The sequence below is a fragment of the Anabrus simplex genome, chromosome 8 (genome assembly GCF_040414725.1).
Source record: "Anabrus simplex isolate iqAnaSimp1 chromosome 8, ASM4041472v1, whole genome shotgun sequence".
Classification (NCBI taxonomy): Eukaryota; Metazoa; Arthropoda; class Insecta; order Orthoptera; family Tettigoniidae; genus Anabrus; species Anabrus simplex.
This window is the reverse complement of record NC_090272.1, coordinates 46,705,200-46,724,496: the sequence shown is the minus strand read 5'-3', so window position 1 is coordinate 46,724,496 and position 19,297 is coordinate 46,705,200. Positions and strand designations below refer to the sequence as shown.

Genomic DNA, 19,297 nt, shown 5'->3' with positions numbered 1-19,297 from the left:
GTGGTTTCCCACTTCTCCTCCAGGCAAATGCCGCGATGGTACCTAACTTAAGGCCACGGCCACCTCCTTCCCTCTTCCTTGCCTATCCCCTGCAATCTTCCCCCCCCCCCCCCAAGCCTCTGTTCAGCATAGGAGGTGAAGCCACCTAGGCGGGGTACTGGTCATCCTCCGCAGTTGTATCCCCCGACCCAAAGTCTCACTCTCCAGGACACTGCCCTTGAGACGGTAGAGGTGGGATCCCTCGCTGAGTCCGAGGGAAAAAACAACCCTGGACTGTAAACGGATTAAGAAAGAGAGAAAGAAAGAAAGAAAGAAAGAAAGAAAGAAAGACTTATTTTACTTTTAGGATCTGCTTTAGGTCGTACTGACACCGATAGGTCTTATGGTGATGATGGGATAGGAAAGGGCTAGGAGTGGGAAAGAAGCGGAGGTGGCCTTAATTAAGGTACAGCCCCAGCATTTGCCTGGTATGAAATTGGGAAATCACAGTAAACCATCTTCAGGGCTGCTGACACTGGGGTTCGAACCCACTATCTCCCGGATGTAACCTCACACCTCTAACCGCACGGCCAACTCGCTCGGTAACCGTAAATGTATCACCAAAGAATTTTTACATGGGATCTGAAGACAGACGCTGCCAATGGTCTACAAAAGGAGCGTATTTTAGCAAATACACCTATCTTCATAGCTGTGCGCATGTTGAGGTGTCGAAGCGCCCGAGTAGAGTTTCGTCCGAATTCCATGAACAGGCAGCTTAAGGGTTCGGCTGTCGGCAGCCCTGAAGATGATTTTCTGTGGTTTCCCATTTTCACACGAGGCAAATGCTGGGACTGCATCTTCATTAAGGCCACGACCGCTTCCGTCCAACTCCTAGGCCTTTCCTATCCCATCGTCACCATAAGACCTAGTAGCAAAAATGATAATAATAATAATCTATTAATAATACAACTCTCACTAATCCACCATAAACAAATGCCCCTCTAGTTATGTTATACAATAAAAAGGATATTCTAAATCATAAGATTACCCCAAACTAAATTATTAAACATTTTCAATAAGAAAAATATTTTTATAAATATTGTTGGGTTATCTAAAACATCCCAATGTACCAGTTAATGTTACTACTACTAGAACAAAAATTTCATATGAGACTGTTTTGAAAATTGTATCTGTTTTATGTATCCCACGTCAACACTAATCTCTTGTTCGCAATCTGGACAGGGTATATTTAGTTGTTCGGAATCTGGACGGTTTTTGCCTTGTCCGCAATCAAGACACAACCCAAAAAGGGTCGCAATGTCGAGGAAGTAGAGTGTTACAGCGAAACATTTATTTTGAATTTGAAGAAGTTTAACGGTTTAATACGCCCTGCTTTTGTCCTGCATTTCAAAAATCATTTGATTACACCCATAACCATCTGCTAACCCTAAATAAAAGGTACAAATAAGTCCTATTTAGTCTCCTTGTCCCGATATTAACGCATCGTACTCAAGCGGTAAACATAATTAATTTAATAAGTTTCAGCATCCGAATCCTAGCACGCAGCTGTCGCCAGTTATTTAAAAGGCTGTCTGCCTGTACCAGTCCTTGAGTAGGGAATTCCATATCCCCACTGATAAGAGTGATGGCAAATGGGACAATGTCTCACCCGTCAAAACTAGTTTATTTTTGTATTCTACCTGAGTGACCGCAAATGAGACTGACCGCAAATGGGACGACACCGCCATAACCGTCGTTTCGTCAGATACAGTTTATTAAAAAAAGATTGATCGAGGATTTAGCGTCGATGGGACTGGAATTTCTGGACGGTTGATCCGGGAAATAATTTCTTTAAAGAACGGATAATGCGGGACTTTTACAACGTGATTTAATTACGATGCTCGCGGGACCACGTAATTTGAACGTATATTCCGGGAAAACGTACATTCCGGGAATGGATAATCGAGGTTCCACTGTAAAACATACTCTACTGGAAATAAATAAGAATTAGTAATGTAGCAAGAAGGCTAGGTGGGAACAGGCTTTCTCTGAGAATATTACAATTGTTTTTACAACAGCCTGAAATCCCGAGTCATACACAGGATTTTTTGATTTTAACATATTTCTCTATTTCAAACTAGTGAGGGATTTAACATGGGGATGTCTAAAATTTGGGTAATTTTTGCCCTACATCATTTAAAACTAATGGTTGGCTCTATTTTATAAATTGTATAAGTGTTGTATAATATGGTTTGGCATAATAGCCGGCTTCATAGCCTGAGCTCCACCATATCAGAAAGGCAATCAACTAAACTATTCTTTCTAACTAGCTGTTTTTGAGAAAATTCCAAGCTGATATAATTTTCCCCCAATTAACATTGCGAGTATAGCAGGCATCATTGAAGTTCTGAGCAGCGTGTTTCTGAAGGCTGTTTAACAAAGACTGAACTATTTCATTTTTATAGAAAAATTTTTCCAACTAGTCAAAGCAGAGAAAAAGGTGTAAATTTGTTTCAACAAAGGGAAAATAAAACTGCTCAAGGGCAACACTTTGTTGCATGCTGAATTCACACATCAAAATGGTTGATTTGTTTAATTCTAGCTTGGAGACCAGAATTACATTGTCATATGACTGGTCCCTGTGCATAATTGAATTTCCAAATCGTAGTTACTTAATAAACTTCTTAATGTATCAGCTAATTCTTCTGATTTGTGCCCCGAGTTTGAGATAAAACAAATAACTTTCATCTCGAAATCCATATCTTAATAAATACTTTATAATAAAAGACAGCTGATCTGCATGTGTAATATCAGGGCTGGAGTTTATAATACGGTGACAAAATATTTAGTTTTCACACATCTGTAAAGAAAGATATGAAGTGTTCCCTTTTACTTTATTTTCATAAAGTCCTATACGTTCAGCTAGAAAAGGACTAAATTCTGCCATTAACTCTAGAGCCATCTCAAAATTTCAAATATCAGGTGAGCAGAATAAAGCGAACTGCTCCATCCTGTGTGCGGGAATTCCTGAGCGAGCGAGTTCGCAGGCAATAAAATAAAGTGCCGGATGTACTCAAGGCCGCGCTACCGCACCAGGTTCCAGTCTTTGTTGAACGTTTGCAAATGTGGCACGTGTTTCGTTGGTGATATTAGTACAGTGTGCGAGTTCAGTGAAATGGCTCAGGTGGCTCAAGTCGGGTATCAGTATTCTGTTCCCCAAAGAGTATTCATTTACAATTCATAGGTCCGTACAGAAAGTGCGAGAGTTGAAAGGAGATTATTTCAAGAGAAGCTTCCTGATGTTCAAATTCCAGGTTGGACTTCGATTCATAGATTAGTAAATAAATTACATAAGATAGGAAGTCTTCTTGATAGGAAATGTAATAAACCACGTGCAGTACTCACACAAGAAACTACTGTATAGGTAACATTGGTAATGCTATGGAAAGATCTCCTACAAAATCACCTCGACGACTTGCTCAGGAAATTGAAATTTCCTATGGTTCTGTTAGAATGGGTACAAAGTTACTGAAGTTAAAGCTGTATAAAATGACTGCAGTGCAAGAACTTAAACTGGGTGACCCTGCAATGCAAGTGCGATTTTGTGAATGGGTTTTGAATGCAATACATGACGGAGGAATTGACCCTAATCTAATGTTCTTTTTGGACAAATCATGGTTTCACCTAAGTGGATATATTAATACACAAAATAATCGTTATTGGAGTACTGAAAAGCCTAGTCAGCTTCACCAAGTAACCCTGCATGATGCAAAAATATGAGTGTGGTATGCTATTAGCGGTGAGAGAATAATAGGCCGAAATTTTTTTTGGAAACTATCAATAGTAATAGGCATGTGCAAACTATTCTGCAGCCGTTTTTCGGAGAATTAACTGAGAGGGAAAGAAGTGTCTCGTTTTTCCACCAAGACTCTGTGACGGCACATACAGCCCACTTCTCCTTACAGGAAATCCATGCAGTGTTTGACGATAGAGTTATCACTAACAACATATGGCCTCCTCAGTAACCTGATTTTTAACCCACTGCAAATTTTACCTCTGGGGGACATTGAAAAAAAAAAAAGTACACAAAACTAATCCACACACTTTAGATGAACTTTAAAATAACATTCATCAAGAAATTGCTGCCATTTCTCAGAGGGAGCTGCAGAGGGTAATGAACAATTTCCTAAGCAGGTGCCAGAAATGCTTGAACAACGAAGAGAGGCAGTTTCAATTTCTCCTGGCATGATATATGCGAGTACTTTTATTTTTTGTGTTGTTTGTTTGTTTGTTTGTTTGAAACAGCTTACTGCAGACTGCCTGTGGCACACGCACCTCCCGTGTGCAGGCTGTGCTGCCAGGCTTTGGGCCTGGTTTCACTTCATGTTGCTCATCCTGTATGTGTTGATCCATTGTGACTCCTGAAAGATAGACCTTGTACGGAAAATTTTTTGACCACCGCAACGACTCATTTTACACATCCCTCGAATATTTTACTTCTATTTGAAGCTGATATGTTAGTTTATTTTCTATTTTCCCAGTGATTTTTCCTTTAGCTTTTAAAGCTAATGCTAATTTCCTATGCTCAGCTAAATTTTCATAAGCAGTTAATCGGGACTAGCCATTTATCTAGTCATTGAACCCCTCATTAGAGTTTGCAAATTGCAATGTTTTATTATACAATAAACATGTGACACAAAATACACTACCCTTAATTTGAGAGTATTCTAAAAGTTGTCTTTGTTGTTTCTCTCTATTCCTCAGGATTCTGAAAAACAAACCTTTATTTAAGTACCTCAGAAAGTCGTGCATGAATTTCTAAAATCACTATCATTGTCAAAATTTTGTCCATAGTATCCACTTTGTTCAAAAACTGAATTGGTATCATTCGCTCTATATGCATCATTTGGGTCAATTGAAATGACTGATTCAAAGAAGAAAAAATGGAAGTTTTCATATTTTAATAATAAAAAATGTTATTGGTCTTACATCTCGCTAATTACTTCATGGTTTTCGGAGATGTCAAAGTCCTGGAAATTTTGTACTGCAAGTTTTCTTTTATGTGAATCAACCTACACAAAGCTGGCATATTTGACCACCTTCAATTACTGCTGGACTGAGCCAGGATCTAATCAGCCAACTTGAACACTGAAAGCCAGCACATTACCATATGAGCTTCTCTGCATTTTACACTCATCAATTTTCCACTCTGCTTGTCCTCATACAGGGACTGTCATTTTGAAATCTTGCCATGACAAATGTGTGATTGAAGTACCTAATTTATAACTCGGTTGTTGAACGTGTACTTTCCAATGTTCAAAAGGAAATAAAAATAGATGTTAGAGAATAATATTTTGTTACGTGAGGGCCTATGTACATTTACCAACACACAAAATGTTAAAAATTTTGATTAAGGGAACTTTTAATGAAGGTTTGCTTTTGGTCAAAACGTAATAATACTGATAAATTTAGTAATATAACTGAAAATACATGATATGAAAACAAATTTTACTAAAACATAAAACCCACTTTCACATATCTGTATTATAAAATAACCAACATTCTAACCACCATAAAAAGTAATGGAGTATGTAGTTAGCCAGTTTTTTTAATAAATAGAAATAGAACAATATTTTGCTTGTATGAAATAGTTTTATTAATATAGAATATCATCCAGGGTCAATTTTAACCCTTGTGCTATGTCCAAGCACCCATTTTGAGCTTTCTTTATGCTGAAATTCATTATAAATATATTTCATCCATGCATGTATGCCTACGTTTTATCAGTATGTCATCTGAAGTATTGAAGAAAGCAATTTGTGATGTAATAAAAGTAAATTGCAATTCATAACATTTTATCAGGAGTTATTTTTATAGATTTGTATGTAATGATATTATCACAATACATAACAAACATTTTTCACAAAAAGGGAAATAATCTCAAATCTTTACACTGTTTCTTTATACAGATAGTGAAAAAAATCTTGATTATCATAAACTGAAAATATAGAGCAGGTTATGATAATCCAAGAAAAACAACATCAGAGGAGTAGTGATTCGGGAGGATTATATTTAAAAGCTAAGAATGTAGTTAATTTGATTACAGATCTAAAATATTTCTAAAAGCTATGTGAAGTAACAGTAATTAAAGACGCTCCCAAGAAAGAATCCTATAGCCCTATTTCCTAAACCACGTCAATCACTACACCTCTGAATCAAAATAATACTTAAATTTTCTGCAATGCTTCTGGGCAACTCTTAAAATTTTAACAGTTAATATTAGAAAAAATTGCAATGGGTCCAAAAAATTCAAAAAATGAATCTAAATCTTTACAAAAATTCAGTAAAATGTAAACCTCCACCAAAATAATCAAACTATATAAAAATTTTAATATTATGGTGTATAAATACAAATCAGTTTTAAAGCTAACATTACCATCCACAAGCACATTTAACAAGAATTATGTAACATTTAACAATATACCAATTTACTTTAAACTTGATTTTAGACCATATTTGAGATTTTAAAGTTTGCACATTTATCAACAGAAGAAAAAATAATATAACCAATTTCTTTGATAATATTCAACAATTTACCTATGAAAAAACATGAAGTCCATACATATGGACTTGAGTCAAAACTGAAAATAATTTTCAGGTGTTAGTTATAGCAAAAATGCCTTTCTTCAAGCTTTCTTAGGCTGCTGCCTGGCAGTACAAATTACATTAAAGTATTCCAACAAGCACAATAAACAAATAAAATATCAAATACTTGCAAATCATATTTGATACACGTAAAAACAAGTGAAATATCTCTTAAACTTTCAGTACTACTGCACTATACAGAAAATACAACCTGTAATGGAACAATTCAATCAGAAGTAGATTTATATTATTAACATCAGCATGAAAATGGTCTTTCAAACATTAAGGTTTTAAAACAACATAAGATGAAATCTATCCATGAACAATTTTATGTATGTCCTCAACTGGATTTGTCTATTTAAAGAGGAAGAAAATGTTGAAATAATTATAGGAAAAAAATCTCTATCGTGTTTCTTTATTGAAATTTTTGTAGGAATATCAATAATATATTGTACGTCTAGTGGAAGAATTTCACAATAAAGAGAAAATATTCAAATTGAGGATAAAGAGAACACTGGATGTTTTATTGTTGTAACTGAAGAGTACAAACTCTTTCTATAGAAAGATAATGTTTTTATTTATGAGCATCACAGATTTCTGTACTCCTTTCAAAAAGTTGCAAATATTTGGAATGCATAAATTTTATCATTAATTTTTACAGCATATTTCTTTTGTAACTAGGAAAACAAGATTAAAGAATTAGAGTGGTGTATAGTAGGATACCAACCAAATTTAACTTAAATTGAAAGTAGAGAACACAAAACAAGTCACCAGGTTGCAGAGCAACCAAGTTATGATAGAAGCTGTCGGGAAGTAAAATCCAGATTTGCACTAGTAAACATAATCTTGACATCCAACAGTGTTAGTCTTGTAGTAAGGAAACTATGGGTCTGAGACTTGGGATGGTACGGTTTGAACATCAGAGAGAAGAAACTGAAAACCTTTGAAGCATGGTATTGGAGAGGATTCCTGAAGATCTTGTGGACAGAGTTACTAATAAGCAAGTCTTCCATAGGGTTGGAAAGAGAAGGGGACCTGAACAATGATCAAGTAATGTAGAAAGAAAAATACCAATAAAGAACACAAGAGGGTATCCAAGACTACAATAAGTGTAACATATAATCCACAACAAGACTGAATGCCTAGTTTGACTCTAAGAAACTTGCAGTGGACAGAAACAGATGGAAAGAACGCCCTTTGGCCATCAATCTCAGAAATGTGGAATAAAGAAGAAAAAGGAACAGAAGGAAATGAAATTGGTGACCAGGCCTGTTTGCAAATCAGACTGTCATGGTGTTAAGAATATAAGGACAGAAATCTTATTTACTTCAAAAACGAACTGAGAGTCCAACAACCTGAGGACAGAACAGAAACTATGACCCCATTTTCATGAAACATATTACAATCAACTTCATATTTGAAATAATCAAATATACAATTTTTCACTCTTAGCAAGTTGTGCCATTAAGTTGATCTTCAACACATGATATGCAGTTCACATTTAAAACACTGTTTCATAAGAACAGCTCTGAGAATTACACACCATTGATCTAATCATCAAATTTAAAATGAACAGGTGTATTAACTTGGAGAAAAGATGAAATAATGGAGTAAAAAAATATTATTTCAGAAAAGAAAAGAAAAATGATTTCATATAAAGTGCATGTCTATCATACATTAACACTGGCAGATTGTTTTGTGCCCAGAAACATTACATAGTTACTCAGTCTATAAATTTCCTCATAATATTTCATATTTATTTAAGTTTTTCTGTTGTCTTATGACATCATCATCTTGTTTGTCTCCTTATTCAATAAAAATATATATTTATAAATTACTCTTATAACACAATATTACACAGTTGTACTGTAAAAATAGAAATGAAATATGAATTCAAAGTAGCAGGGTTTTTGAGAGATATCCCAAAATTAAGTAACATAGAAAAGTATATGCATATAAACCATTTTTAGTTTTGTGCTTCCCTATAGTGATATTGTTCTCTGAAACTCTGTGTTACATAAATACTACTCTATACAATACAGTTCTTGTTTCAAAGTGAAAATCTTCATTTAGAAAGTATTCATGTATTAGATATAACAGAACTAAGTTCTCTTTCATTTCACAATCCATTTTCACAGCACTTCACAGCTATTTCATTTTTTTTCTAAAATATTAAATTGACTTTCAATCTTGAGATCAATAACCACAGTAACAACCTTTCCCTACACTTTTCACTCACATGCCATATAAATCCATTACCTCTCAACTTCTCAAGCAATCAAACCAACACATTCTACACTCTCATTAGTCTAAATTATATTTTTTCTTTCTTTTGAAGTACAATATTGTAAGGCCATAAAAATGAAAATTCAAGAGACAGTTAAAGAATAAAAAGAAATTCATAGTTAAGTTACGAGCCTTGTTGAATCCTAAATACTTATGATGTAGTAGTAGTAGCAGCTTGAGTTGGAAGCAACTTGGATGTGTAAATCACTTATTAGCAAGAGCTCTTCAGGACTTTATATAATGTTCTTAACTTAAATAATCACATCAGAATTCCTTAAAAAGTCTTTGAAACATTTACTCATTACTGTGTTTTAAGGCAGGAATCAAGTTTCGTACAAAATTAAATTTTCGCACAGCGATTGTTTCAGAGTTCTTTTTATTTTAAGTTTCAGCACATATCTAGTGTCTTTCTATGCAAATTGCATTGCTGGTTGACGTTAGAACTGGGAGGTCATTTTAACCTTGTAATATTTTAGATTACTTCGCTACTAAAATATATAGTCATTCACTCATAAAACGATTTCAGTCAAATCAATAAAAACTGTTCATCCCTAGTGATGGAACTTCTGTACAAAAAATAATAATAATGATCCATTAAAAATGTAATAACAATGCATTGAAACGGTGCACTTTTTATTAAATAAGAATGCCAAGATCAAGCATTAACAAGGTCAACAAAATATAAATTTCTGTACAGGTGAAAATGCAGCTTTTCTAAGGCAGTTTCTCTATTAAACATTCTCACTATTTGAAACTCCTCTTCCTATGTCTTGAACTTCACCAACTACCTGGGCTTCAGGAGTTTCTGGATGGACATCTGACATAGGGGATAGTTTTGATTCCGAGTCAGTTTCCTGACGGTGAAGATCCAGAACTGGCGCAGAGATAGGAGACAACTGACGACCCGTAGGATCCAAGGAGGAATCCGACGATGGGGTCGGCTGTTCTGAAGGAGGACAAGATGGTCCAATTGCTAAGGTTTTAACACCATCCATTTGACTTGTAGCAGGTCGCTCCTCAAACACTGAAAATTAAAATTAATAAATAAAAAAGTAAATAAATAAATAAATAAATCTGTATATTAAAGACTAGCGGTACTCATGCAAATCTCTATAGGTTTTAAGAAAAATTCTCAACAATAAATACACATTAGCAATGTAATTAACAGGTGAACCAGACCCACTGTATTCTTCAAATTCAAGGGCAAAAATCTCAAGCCGGAAATTTAGAGAAAAGTAGGAAGATGAATAGGAACACACAGTAGGATCAATACAATGACAGGTCAGTATGGGAAGAGGGAGAAAAGAAAAAGGAGCCAAGGACAAACATGGAAACACGATCTCCATCTCTTCATACACTAGTGGAAAAGCAGTGAGGAATACCTAGTAAACACTGGTCAGTCCAAACAGGTTTTAAAACACAAACTCTGTGTGTGAAGAGGGCACTCTGATCATACGTGGAAGGGCACCACTCGTCTACACCAGACTGCAGCGCCTGATCACAGGCTGTCTATGTGTATCACAGAGTGTGTCTGGAAGACTAAAGGGAGCACTAATCGAATAATTAAGCGACTTTGAGCGTGGCCGTATAGTAGAAATCCGAGAGGGGGTAGATGCAGTAAATATGTTGGAAGATGGTCCGCCTAGTCAATACTATTTATTTATTTATTTATTTATTTATTTATTTATTTACCTTTCACCTTAACATCTAGTACATGTTTCGAGAATATCATGCATTCTCTTCCTCAGCTAGTGGATTAAAATTCAGTATACAATAAGACCTGATTAAAATAGGGGGGCCCCCATTAAAAATTCAAAACAATGAGTATTACAATGTAACACTTAAAAATTTTGGATGGTACAAACATAAAATTAAAATCCCATTTTGTCAAGTACAAATTAAAAACACAATATAGTAATGTCTAATTAAATACGTTTTGTGATGATATGAATTCACAGTATCCTTGAAGTTGCCTTGCGTAGTTCAAAAAAGTTGAGTTAGGAATGAATGAAATTGCATTAAAACTTGAAGTCCTGCCGATATCCGCCGTTAATGGGTGTTAAAATGATGTCTATTTAAATTAAAATATTGGACACAGCGTCGTATAATGATGCGAATTTACGGTGTCCTTGGAATTGTAATACTATCTTGCGAAGCTCAATTGGATTTGTACAAGAATAAATGAAGTTGCATTAAAACTTGGAGTCCTGCCATTATCTTCAGTTAATAGGTGTATTATGCAGCCAGGTTGAAAATAGGTTAAGATGGTCTATAAAAAGGAAAGGAAATAGAAATTAACAAAAAGGCTCCGACATGAACAAATGAGAATACAACAGGGCAAAAATATTAAACCTTACCAGTGTGATGATGTAAATATTACGTGTGGCATGCATATGTTGGATAGATGTGAAGGCACCTGGTGTTGTATGGCAACTGGTTACGGAATTACATTGGGATGCACGGTGGATGGGAAGAGGGGTGGAAGGAACCGCCCCTGATACTATAGTCATACTTCCCCCCTTACATGCTTGACATCATTCTCTTTTGGTCTCTTACTAGGGTATTGGGTTACCAATTTAAACAACTGATTGTCTTCTGCAATGTGTTCATTTATCAAATTTTTGCAATTTGATTATTTCTAATTTCTCGAGGGCATTCATTTGTTTGCCTTTGCTTAATGAATGTAATAAAGTCATATCATGTTCAATATTTGTGAAATGATGGTTGCTTTCGTGCATGTGTTCACACGTTGCAAAGTATCTAGAATGTTTCTGTGCATTGACATGCTCTTTATACCGTACCAACACACTTCTACCCGACTGTCCGACATTTTTTTCCGCAATCTTGGCACGACAGTTTGTATACTCCTGACTTACTGAACCTACTGTTGGTGTTTACGCTATTCAAATTGAACAATAAATTATTATTATTATTATTATTATTATTATTATTATTATTATTATTATTATTATTATTATTATTATTATTATCTGTCCTAAAGGATACATGGATATTGTGTTTCCTAAATAGTTTAACCAAACTGTATGATTGTTTATTAATGTAAGTGAATGTAGCGAATTTCTTTTTTTTTCTTCCTTATTTACAAGTGGAGTGTTAGGTCTATTCACGACCTTACTCTTTATCCTATTGACATAGCTTTTGGGGTAACCGTTTCTTTTGGCAATATCTTGGATAATATCTCTTTATTGAAATCATTTCTATTTAATGGTATTCTTACTGCTGTATTGATGAAGTTGTAAAATGCCACTTTCGTATGTTCTCCTGGGTGGTTCGAGTCTTTCTTAATAACAACATCTGTGTGTGTAGGTTTTCTAAATACTTGGTAAATCAGGTTTAATTTTTATGGTTAAGGTTTGTTGATGACGCGTTCGCTATAATTAACGAACAAGAACTCAAGCCAAACGAACTGTTAGACCAATTAAACAACCTTGATAAACATATAATGTTTACAATCGAGTCGGAAGATAATAAAAGTCTAAACTATCTAGATGTAACAGTAACTAGAGACAAAAAAAACCTGTTAAAAGTTTTAATGCAACTTCATTTATTCTTGTACAAATCCAATTGAACTTCGCAAGATAGTATTACAATTCCAAGGACACCGTAAATTGGCATCATTATACGACGCTGTGTCCAATATTTTAATTTAAATAGACATCATTTAACACCCATTAACGGTGGATATCGGCAGGACTTCAAGGTTTAATGCAATTTCATTCATTCCTAACTCAACTTTTTTGAACTACGCAAGGCAACTTCAAGGATACTGTGAATTTATATCATCACAAGACGTTGTATTTAATTAGACATTACTATATTGTGTTTTTAATTTGTACTTGACAAAATGGGATTTTAATTCTATGTTTGTACCGTCCAAAATTTTTAAGTGTTACATTGTAATATTCATTGTTTTGAATTTTTAATGGGGGCCCCCCTATTTTAATCAAGTCTTATTGTATACTGAATTTTAATCGACTAGCTGAGGAAGAGAATGCATAATATTCGCGAAACATGTACTAGATGTTAAGGTGAAAGGTAAATAAATAAACAGTATTGACCATCTTCCAACATATTTACTGTTATTAAGTCAATACGGATCCAATCCCGGCCACCATGGTCAAGATTATTAATAGGGGTAGATGTTCGGCAGAAATAACACTTTCATGGTGCGTGATGTGTCTGATCTATGGGTGGTGGAAAAGATGATACATGGAGGGTTTCCACAGCCATCTAGCTACACTAGTGTCATCTCGTTGAGGTGATGAGCGCGGCTGGACAGAAGGATTGTTCGGGCTACCCTAACTGACAGAACAGCATGCATCTGCATGATCAAAAAAACAATCTATTTTTGACAGTAGGTTTACATCCTCTGGCACGTTTATCCCTGTCACCTGCTCGTCGTCTTGAACATCTCTGGTGGTGTTGGGCGAGTGTGCGTTGGACAAGCAAATGGAGTTCAGAGGTGTTCAATAATGAGAGTCATTGCTGTCTTTAACAAAGCGATGGCCGTGTTTGCATTCGTAGACATGTGGGTGAACAGAATAATCCGTCATCATGTATCCGCACTCACCACATTGGACCCATATCTGGGATGGTGGTGGTGGTGGTGGCAATTACTGTTGTAAAAGGAAGAACAACTGGGCAACCCATCCTCCCCATGTCTGGGATCAAGGTATGGCACATCCTATTGCCTCTGGTGTTCATTCAGAGGAGCAAGACAAGTGCATCGTACATTCTTGACGTTGTCAATCCTGACCTCCGACCATATCTTCACACCGCAGTATGAAACTGTGCGTCCTCATGTCACTAGGGCAACACGTCATGCTCTACATGGTGTACGCATAATGTCCTAACCTGATAGATCTTCACACCTTAGCCCCAACAAACATGTACGGGGCATGACGGAGTGGTGCCTAGCCTCCACCTCAGCCCCAGCAACAACCAATGTCCAGCTGTGCCAGGAAGTATAGCAAGTGTGGGATACCACATCCCAGAGAGACATTCAGCATTTGTAGGACAGGTTCCATGCCAGAATAGTTGCAGGTGTGGCCGTTCTGGGTGGTTGCACTCCTTAGTCTGCTATAAGTGTTGCATTTAACATTCTGGATGTCCCCTGGACTTTATGTTTTGATCAGTCCCATGTACTCCTTGTGATGTATGAGGTATGGTGTACAATGGCATCTACAAACAGACAGGCTCTCTCCTCATCAATCCAATTCTTCCCAGCCTCCCTGATGAAGCTTGCAAGCAGAAACAAGCTCGTTGGGTGCCAAGAAGAACTAGGACTGAGAGGGAGAGAGCTCATATATTTGAAGAATGTAGTGTATGAAGATGTGCAGAGTGTCCTTGTCTTTGTCCTTTAGTGTTTTCAAATATTGGCTTCTTTTCTATAGTTCCCTTTTCCGATGCTGATATGCTACTGTGTTAATCCTATCGTGTGTTTTATCTTTCTATATATATGACTCATTAAAGTATGGATATGCATTATTTCTTTCCTATAACATTTGTGTTACTTTAACCCGATGAGTGCTTTGCCCACCTATAAACGGGCTGATGCGGCTGGTACAGCACTACTATGCACGTCTGTAGATGGTGCACAAGAACTTTAATTCTTCTGAGTTTCCCAGTTCACTCCCGAGTGCCGATTCGATCTCTGGGATGTTCTGCCATCTGTTGGGCATTATGTAGAACTAATTGATCACGGCTTATAGCTTCGAGAAGTAACTTACAGAGCTTTTTTAGACGTCTGTGGAGCTCATCTGTGATGTAAACAAGCATGGCGGAACAACAAGCTAGTTGCTGTTAATAAACTTAACCATGATAGGTTAATATTGCGTTTGGTCTTTATTGACTAGCCTGAATGTATAATGTAACTATTTAAAATAGTTTATTTGAATCCACCTTGATCAATACACTCATTAAATGAAAGAAAAACTATTTATTAAACCAAACATGTTTCGGGAAATCTCAACCATTCCCTTCCTCAGTGGTCAGATCAAAGAACAAAAGATAAGAAAAGAAGAAAAACTTGAAGATCCTAAATTTATATAGTGTTCTCATTCAGTTCAACCAAAATTTTATGTATTGATCATTTTTATAATATTTCTTTTTACTCTTTGATATGGTGTATTAGGACAATACTTCTTTAAATTGTAAAACAAAAGATTGTGTGATAATGTTTTGTTCTTTGATCTGACCACTGAGGAAGGGAATGGTTGAGATTTCCCGAAACATGTTTTGTTTAATAAATAGTTTTTCTTTCATTTAATGAGTGTATTGATCAAGGCGGATTAAAATAAACTATTTTAAATAGTTACATTATACATTAAGCTAGTTGCTCTCGATCAAAGAATCTTTCAGTTATTAATCACAGCAGAAAGTGATGATAAAATTGATGATTTTAATGAATTGTTAAGCAATTTTGAAAATGAGAATGATACAGAGGGTGCTGAAAATATTGCAAGTAAGAAAGAAACAGAGCCTCCTTCTAAACGAAGGAGGAAAAACATTGAGTTCAAAAGCTATTTCATCACTATTTTCATGATGGACGGATGACATTTCTCCACCAGACTTTCAAGTAACTGTGACAGACTCTGGGAGACAAGTAGTGTTTGATGATAACCCCAAAATCATTGATTTTTACAACTATTCTGCCATGTAGTTGGTGCAGCTAGTTGTTGTTGAAACAAATCGGTATCATGAACAACTGGTGGAAAACATTGAGCTGTCACCACATTCCAGGTTTAGAAAGTATTTTAAAATATCAACTTATGTACTTGTAAGGAGTTACATGTATTAGTTGCCTCCAGATTTTAGGAAATAATTTTATTTTGGGCTCTTTACTTTGTATAAAGATGATCTATGCATGAGCACAAAAAGTGTAATTTTGCTTTCTCTCAAAATAATATTGAGCATAAGTGTAGGATTTTTCATTTGCATTTAGATTTATAAAGAACCAACATTTATAAATATTTTAAGCTAATCGCTCCACTGATAAGTTAAAAACTGAGGCTTCTACAATTTTTTTTTACATACAAATGAAAAACTCAGCACTAATCAATATATGAAAAATGCTTCCACCTAATTGATACCTTTCTTTTTATTTAGCCTTTGGCTACTTATAAAAACATTAATAATATTATTAATTATTATTAATTATTAATCTAATATTGATTAGATTACATTATCGAAATGGCAATGAAGTGGATAGGAATAATAATAAGTTAATTAATTAATAAATTAACTTATTGTTATTATTCCTATCAAATATCATCAATACAGATCAAAAATGATATTTATCACATGTAATAATGAAGTGGATAGTTTGTAAAACTCAGCACTGACGTACCAAACAGTCAACTGGTAACTCAGCACTTAAAAAGTTAAATGTTCTGATCCAAAGCACATGTACCTTATATGTTTGGAAAAATACTTTTCCCTTGGAAGAAACTTACACAGTTTTGCTTCCGAACCCCGGTTTTTCCTCCCTGGGGATTTCTGGTAATTTCAGACTTTTGTAGGGATCTTGGGGATATCAGGCTTTTTGTTACCAAGTTTTAGGTTTCTGGGATTCCTGGAAGTACCTGGTTAATTCTGTCGATTTACAGTTTTATACCTATCAATATATATCACTACAATTTAACTTCCATTTAACAGTACCGATATACTTACAGAGGACAGCTGGAGATAAACTAGCAGAGAAATGTCCTGGAGAGAACTGCTGAAAACATCCAGGATCATGAGGTCATGTCATTTAATGACTGAATGGGCTGGTAATGATCATGGGTTTACTAACTTCAATAAGGAATATTTTGTGGCAAAAGGAACAATTAAAGCACTTTATCTTGTTCCAAGGCACTTGGATCAGAAAGAAAAGAGATATATCATTCATGTTTTGATGTGAATATACCTTATAATATGGATATACTGTTGATTCCCTTAGGGAACGTGAATTATTTGTCCTGAATGAGTACATTTATAATACCATGATGTGCACTAGCCAGGCGTCTTAGTAGGTATGCTATTTACCAACTGACAAGCCCAAATTAGCACACTGGGGTGAAACATTGGCAACAGGAATGAGTTATAATGTCCAATAATGGACCCATTATATTGGTATTACATCTTATAAATAGGGATACCAACTTCAAAAGTTGACCAAAAAAAAAAAAAAAAAATTTAAAAGGTTATTTTATAAAATATAAACCACGCTCAGTACAGTCAATAACAACTGTTCTAGAATGCACTTCCTGAGAGTTCGGTTTCAGGCGGCCAGTCTATTTTGGAATTGCGTAGTGAATACACATGTTAACTGACTTAAATTAAATAAAAGTCATTTTGCACAGAACTATAAAAAGAGTTAAAATATTGTTCAGCTATTTTAAAAAATCGACAATATTGAGGCACATGATTAATATACCCAAGTGAAATTTCAGGAAATGACAATTAGAAGAAAAAGCAGGTTGTGGCAATTCCAAGAAGGTGCCACTTACCGGAGATGAAAGGAGCAGACTCGAAAGGGGGAGAAAGAAATGCCACCTAGCCTCACACCTGAGCAGGTATTACAGTCATTGTATGTAGATGTTGATACAAGTTCATGGGATATCAACACCTCCATTCACGTGATATATTTGCGTTATAAAACTTGTGGCCATGTCCTGACAAGCCTACCCAATTTTGTGAAAATGAAAATCCACAGCCTGTTTCCAGTCATTCGACCGGGTCAGGAATGGATGTAGCCCCCATCTAGCGGCGAGGATAGGAATTGTGCCGGCTGCCGAAGCCTGTCGCACTCCTTTGGAGCAGTGATTAATGAATGACAGATGAAATGAAATGATATTGGTGAGTGTTGCTGGAATGAAAGATGACAGGGAAAACCGGAGTACCCGGAGAAAAATCTGTCCTGCCTCCACTTTGTCCATCGCAAATCTCACATCAAGTGACCGGGATATGAAACACGGAACCCAGCAGCGACAGGCCGGCACGCTGCTGCCTGAGCCACGGAGGCTCACCCAATTTTGTAACACTTCTTATTCCAAGAGAATGATAAGACACTTTTAAAAAAGAATCACAGTAGACTCAAAGGTATCTTTTAGTTAAAGGTAAGATAACATGATACTGACAGAATAGAAAGAAGTTTCCATCACAGAACAAATTTAATAAAAACCAAACTTACATTTATCGAGGCTGATGATGGAGCCCACCAGATCGTTAACAGTAAGTGCGCCTTGCTCTTCCATCTGCCTTCGTCGCCGGACCAACCACCAATCGACTAGGAATAACGCTAGTGCTAGGATTTTAATACCGGCACATATACCCACGTACCTGACAAAAATAAACAACAAAGTTACAAGTGTTAACTCGTGCACAGCATGTTTTGAATGTTCAATCTCTGGCAATAAGCATAGAATCAGGCTACAGGACCAGAGTTAAATAATAATATTTTCAGACTTATAGTTACAACTGAACAACAGAATGTTAAACAATTTCTACTTTATGTCTTCCTCCAATGAACATACAATACATGTGAGGAAATTTCATTATTCGAGTGTGTTTTAGTGTGAAATCAGAAGTCTTGAAATCTTATCATTTCTGCATTATTGAAGATGAAAGAATTGAAGAGTGAGATTACTGCCAATTTTTACTGAATACCTTACTCTGTACATAAAAGGCAAAGCAGACAAGAAATAGAGAAATAAGTTGGGACAAAACATTCAGTGCTAAAGAGGTATTGGCTCTTCGTGTAGCTGAATGTAATATTTTGCCTTCCACAAGATCTATGGAAGGTGTTTCATAAGTCATGGCAACTGTGTTATATCTTCTGAACACGTGGGAACACTGCTGTTGTTTTTCTTCTTCTTTTCCGGTTTCCAATTCTCTCCTGGGTCGGGTTATGAATCAAGAACCTCTTTCCACCACTTTTCCTGCTCTGCATTTCTTCTATCTCCCATCCTCTCTTCTCTATATTCTCTTCCACTGTGAGCACATACATCTTTCAAGGCCTTCCTGTTGGTTTCTCTGGAAATACTTTCTTTGGACCTCTGTCTTCTCTGTGTTCATACCATTTCAGCCTGCTTGTTTCTATCCTGTGCTGTCCTATAGTTTTGAAAATTCAATTCTCTTTCTAATTTCTTCATTTCTAATTCTGTCTTTTCTTGTCTTTCTTTCAATACCTCTGCGGGAAGCATTTCTCCACCGTTAACGGAGGTTTCCGAATTACAAGGGGTTGTGTTTTAGAACACTACTGTATTACTGTAAAAAGAAGATGAAAACTAGGTTAGTTGAATCAACTTGCATAGTTGCGATCTCTTTTAGTTTCTAGCGACTTATGTTTAGATGACAATTTTACTGTATCACCAAAAAACAG

General features: G+C 35.7%; 1 protein-coding gene across 2 annotated transcripts in view; it reads right to left on the bottom strand.

Moving 5' to 3' along the window:
- Nucleotides 1–5,470: 5,470 nt before the first annotated feature.
- Oatp30B (Organic anion transporting polypeptide 30B) overlaps nt 5,471–19,297 on the bottom strand; it is a 1,136,150-nt gene continuing 1,122,323 nt past the window's right edge. For both annotated transcript variants that reach the window (XM_067152180.2, XM_067152178.2), the window contains 2 exons: nt 18,107–18,255; nt 5,471–9,934 (listed from right to left, as the gene is read on the bottom strand). In XM_067152180.2, coding sequence (XP_067008281.2) covers nt 9,642–9,934; nt 18,107–18,255 — 442 coding nt within the window. In that variant the 3' untranslated portion in view covers nt 5,471–9,641. The remainder of the gene's footprint in view (nt 9,935–18,106; nt 18,256–19,297) is intronic.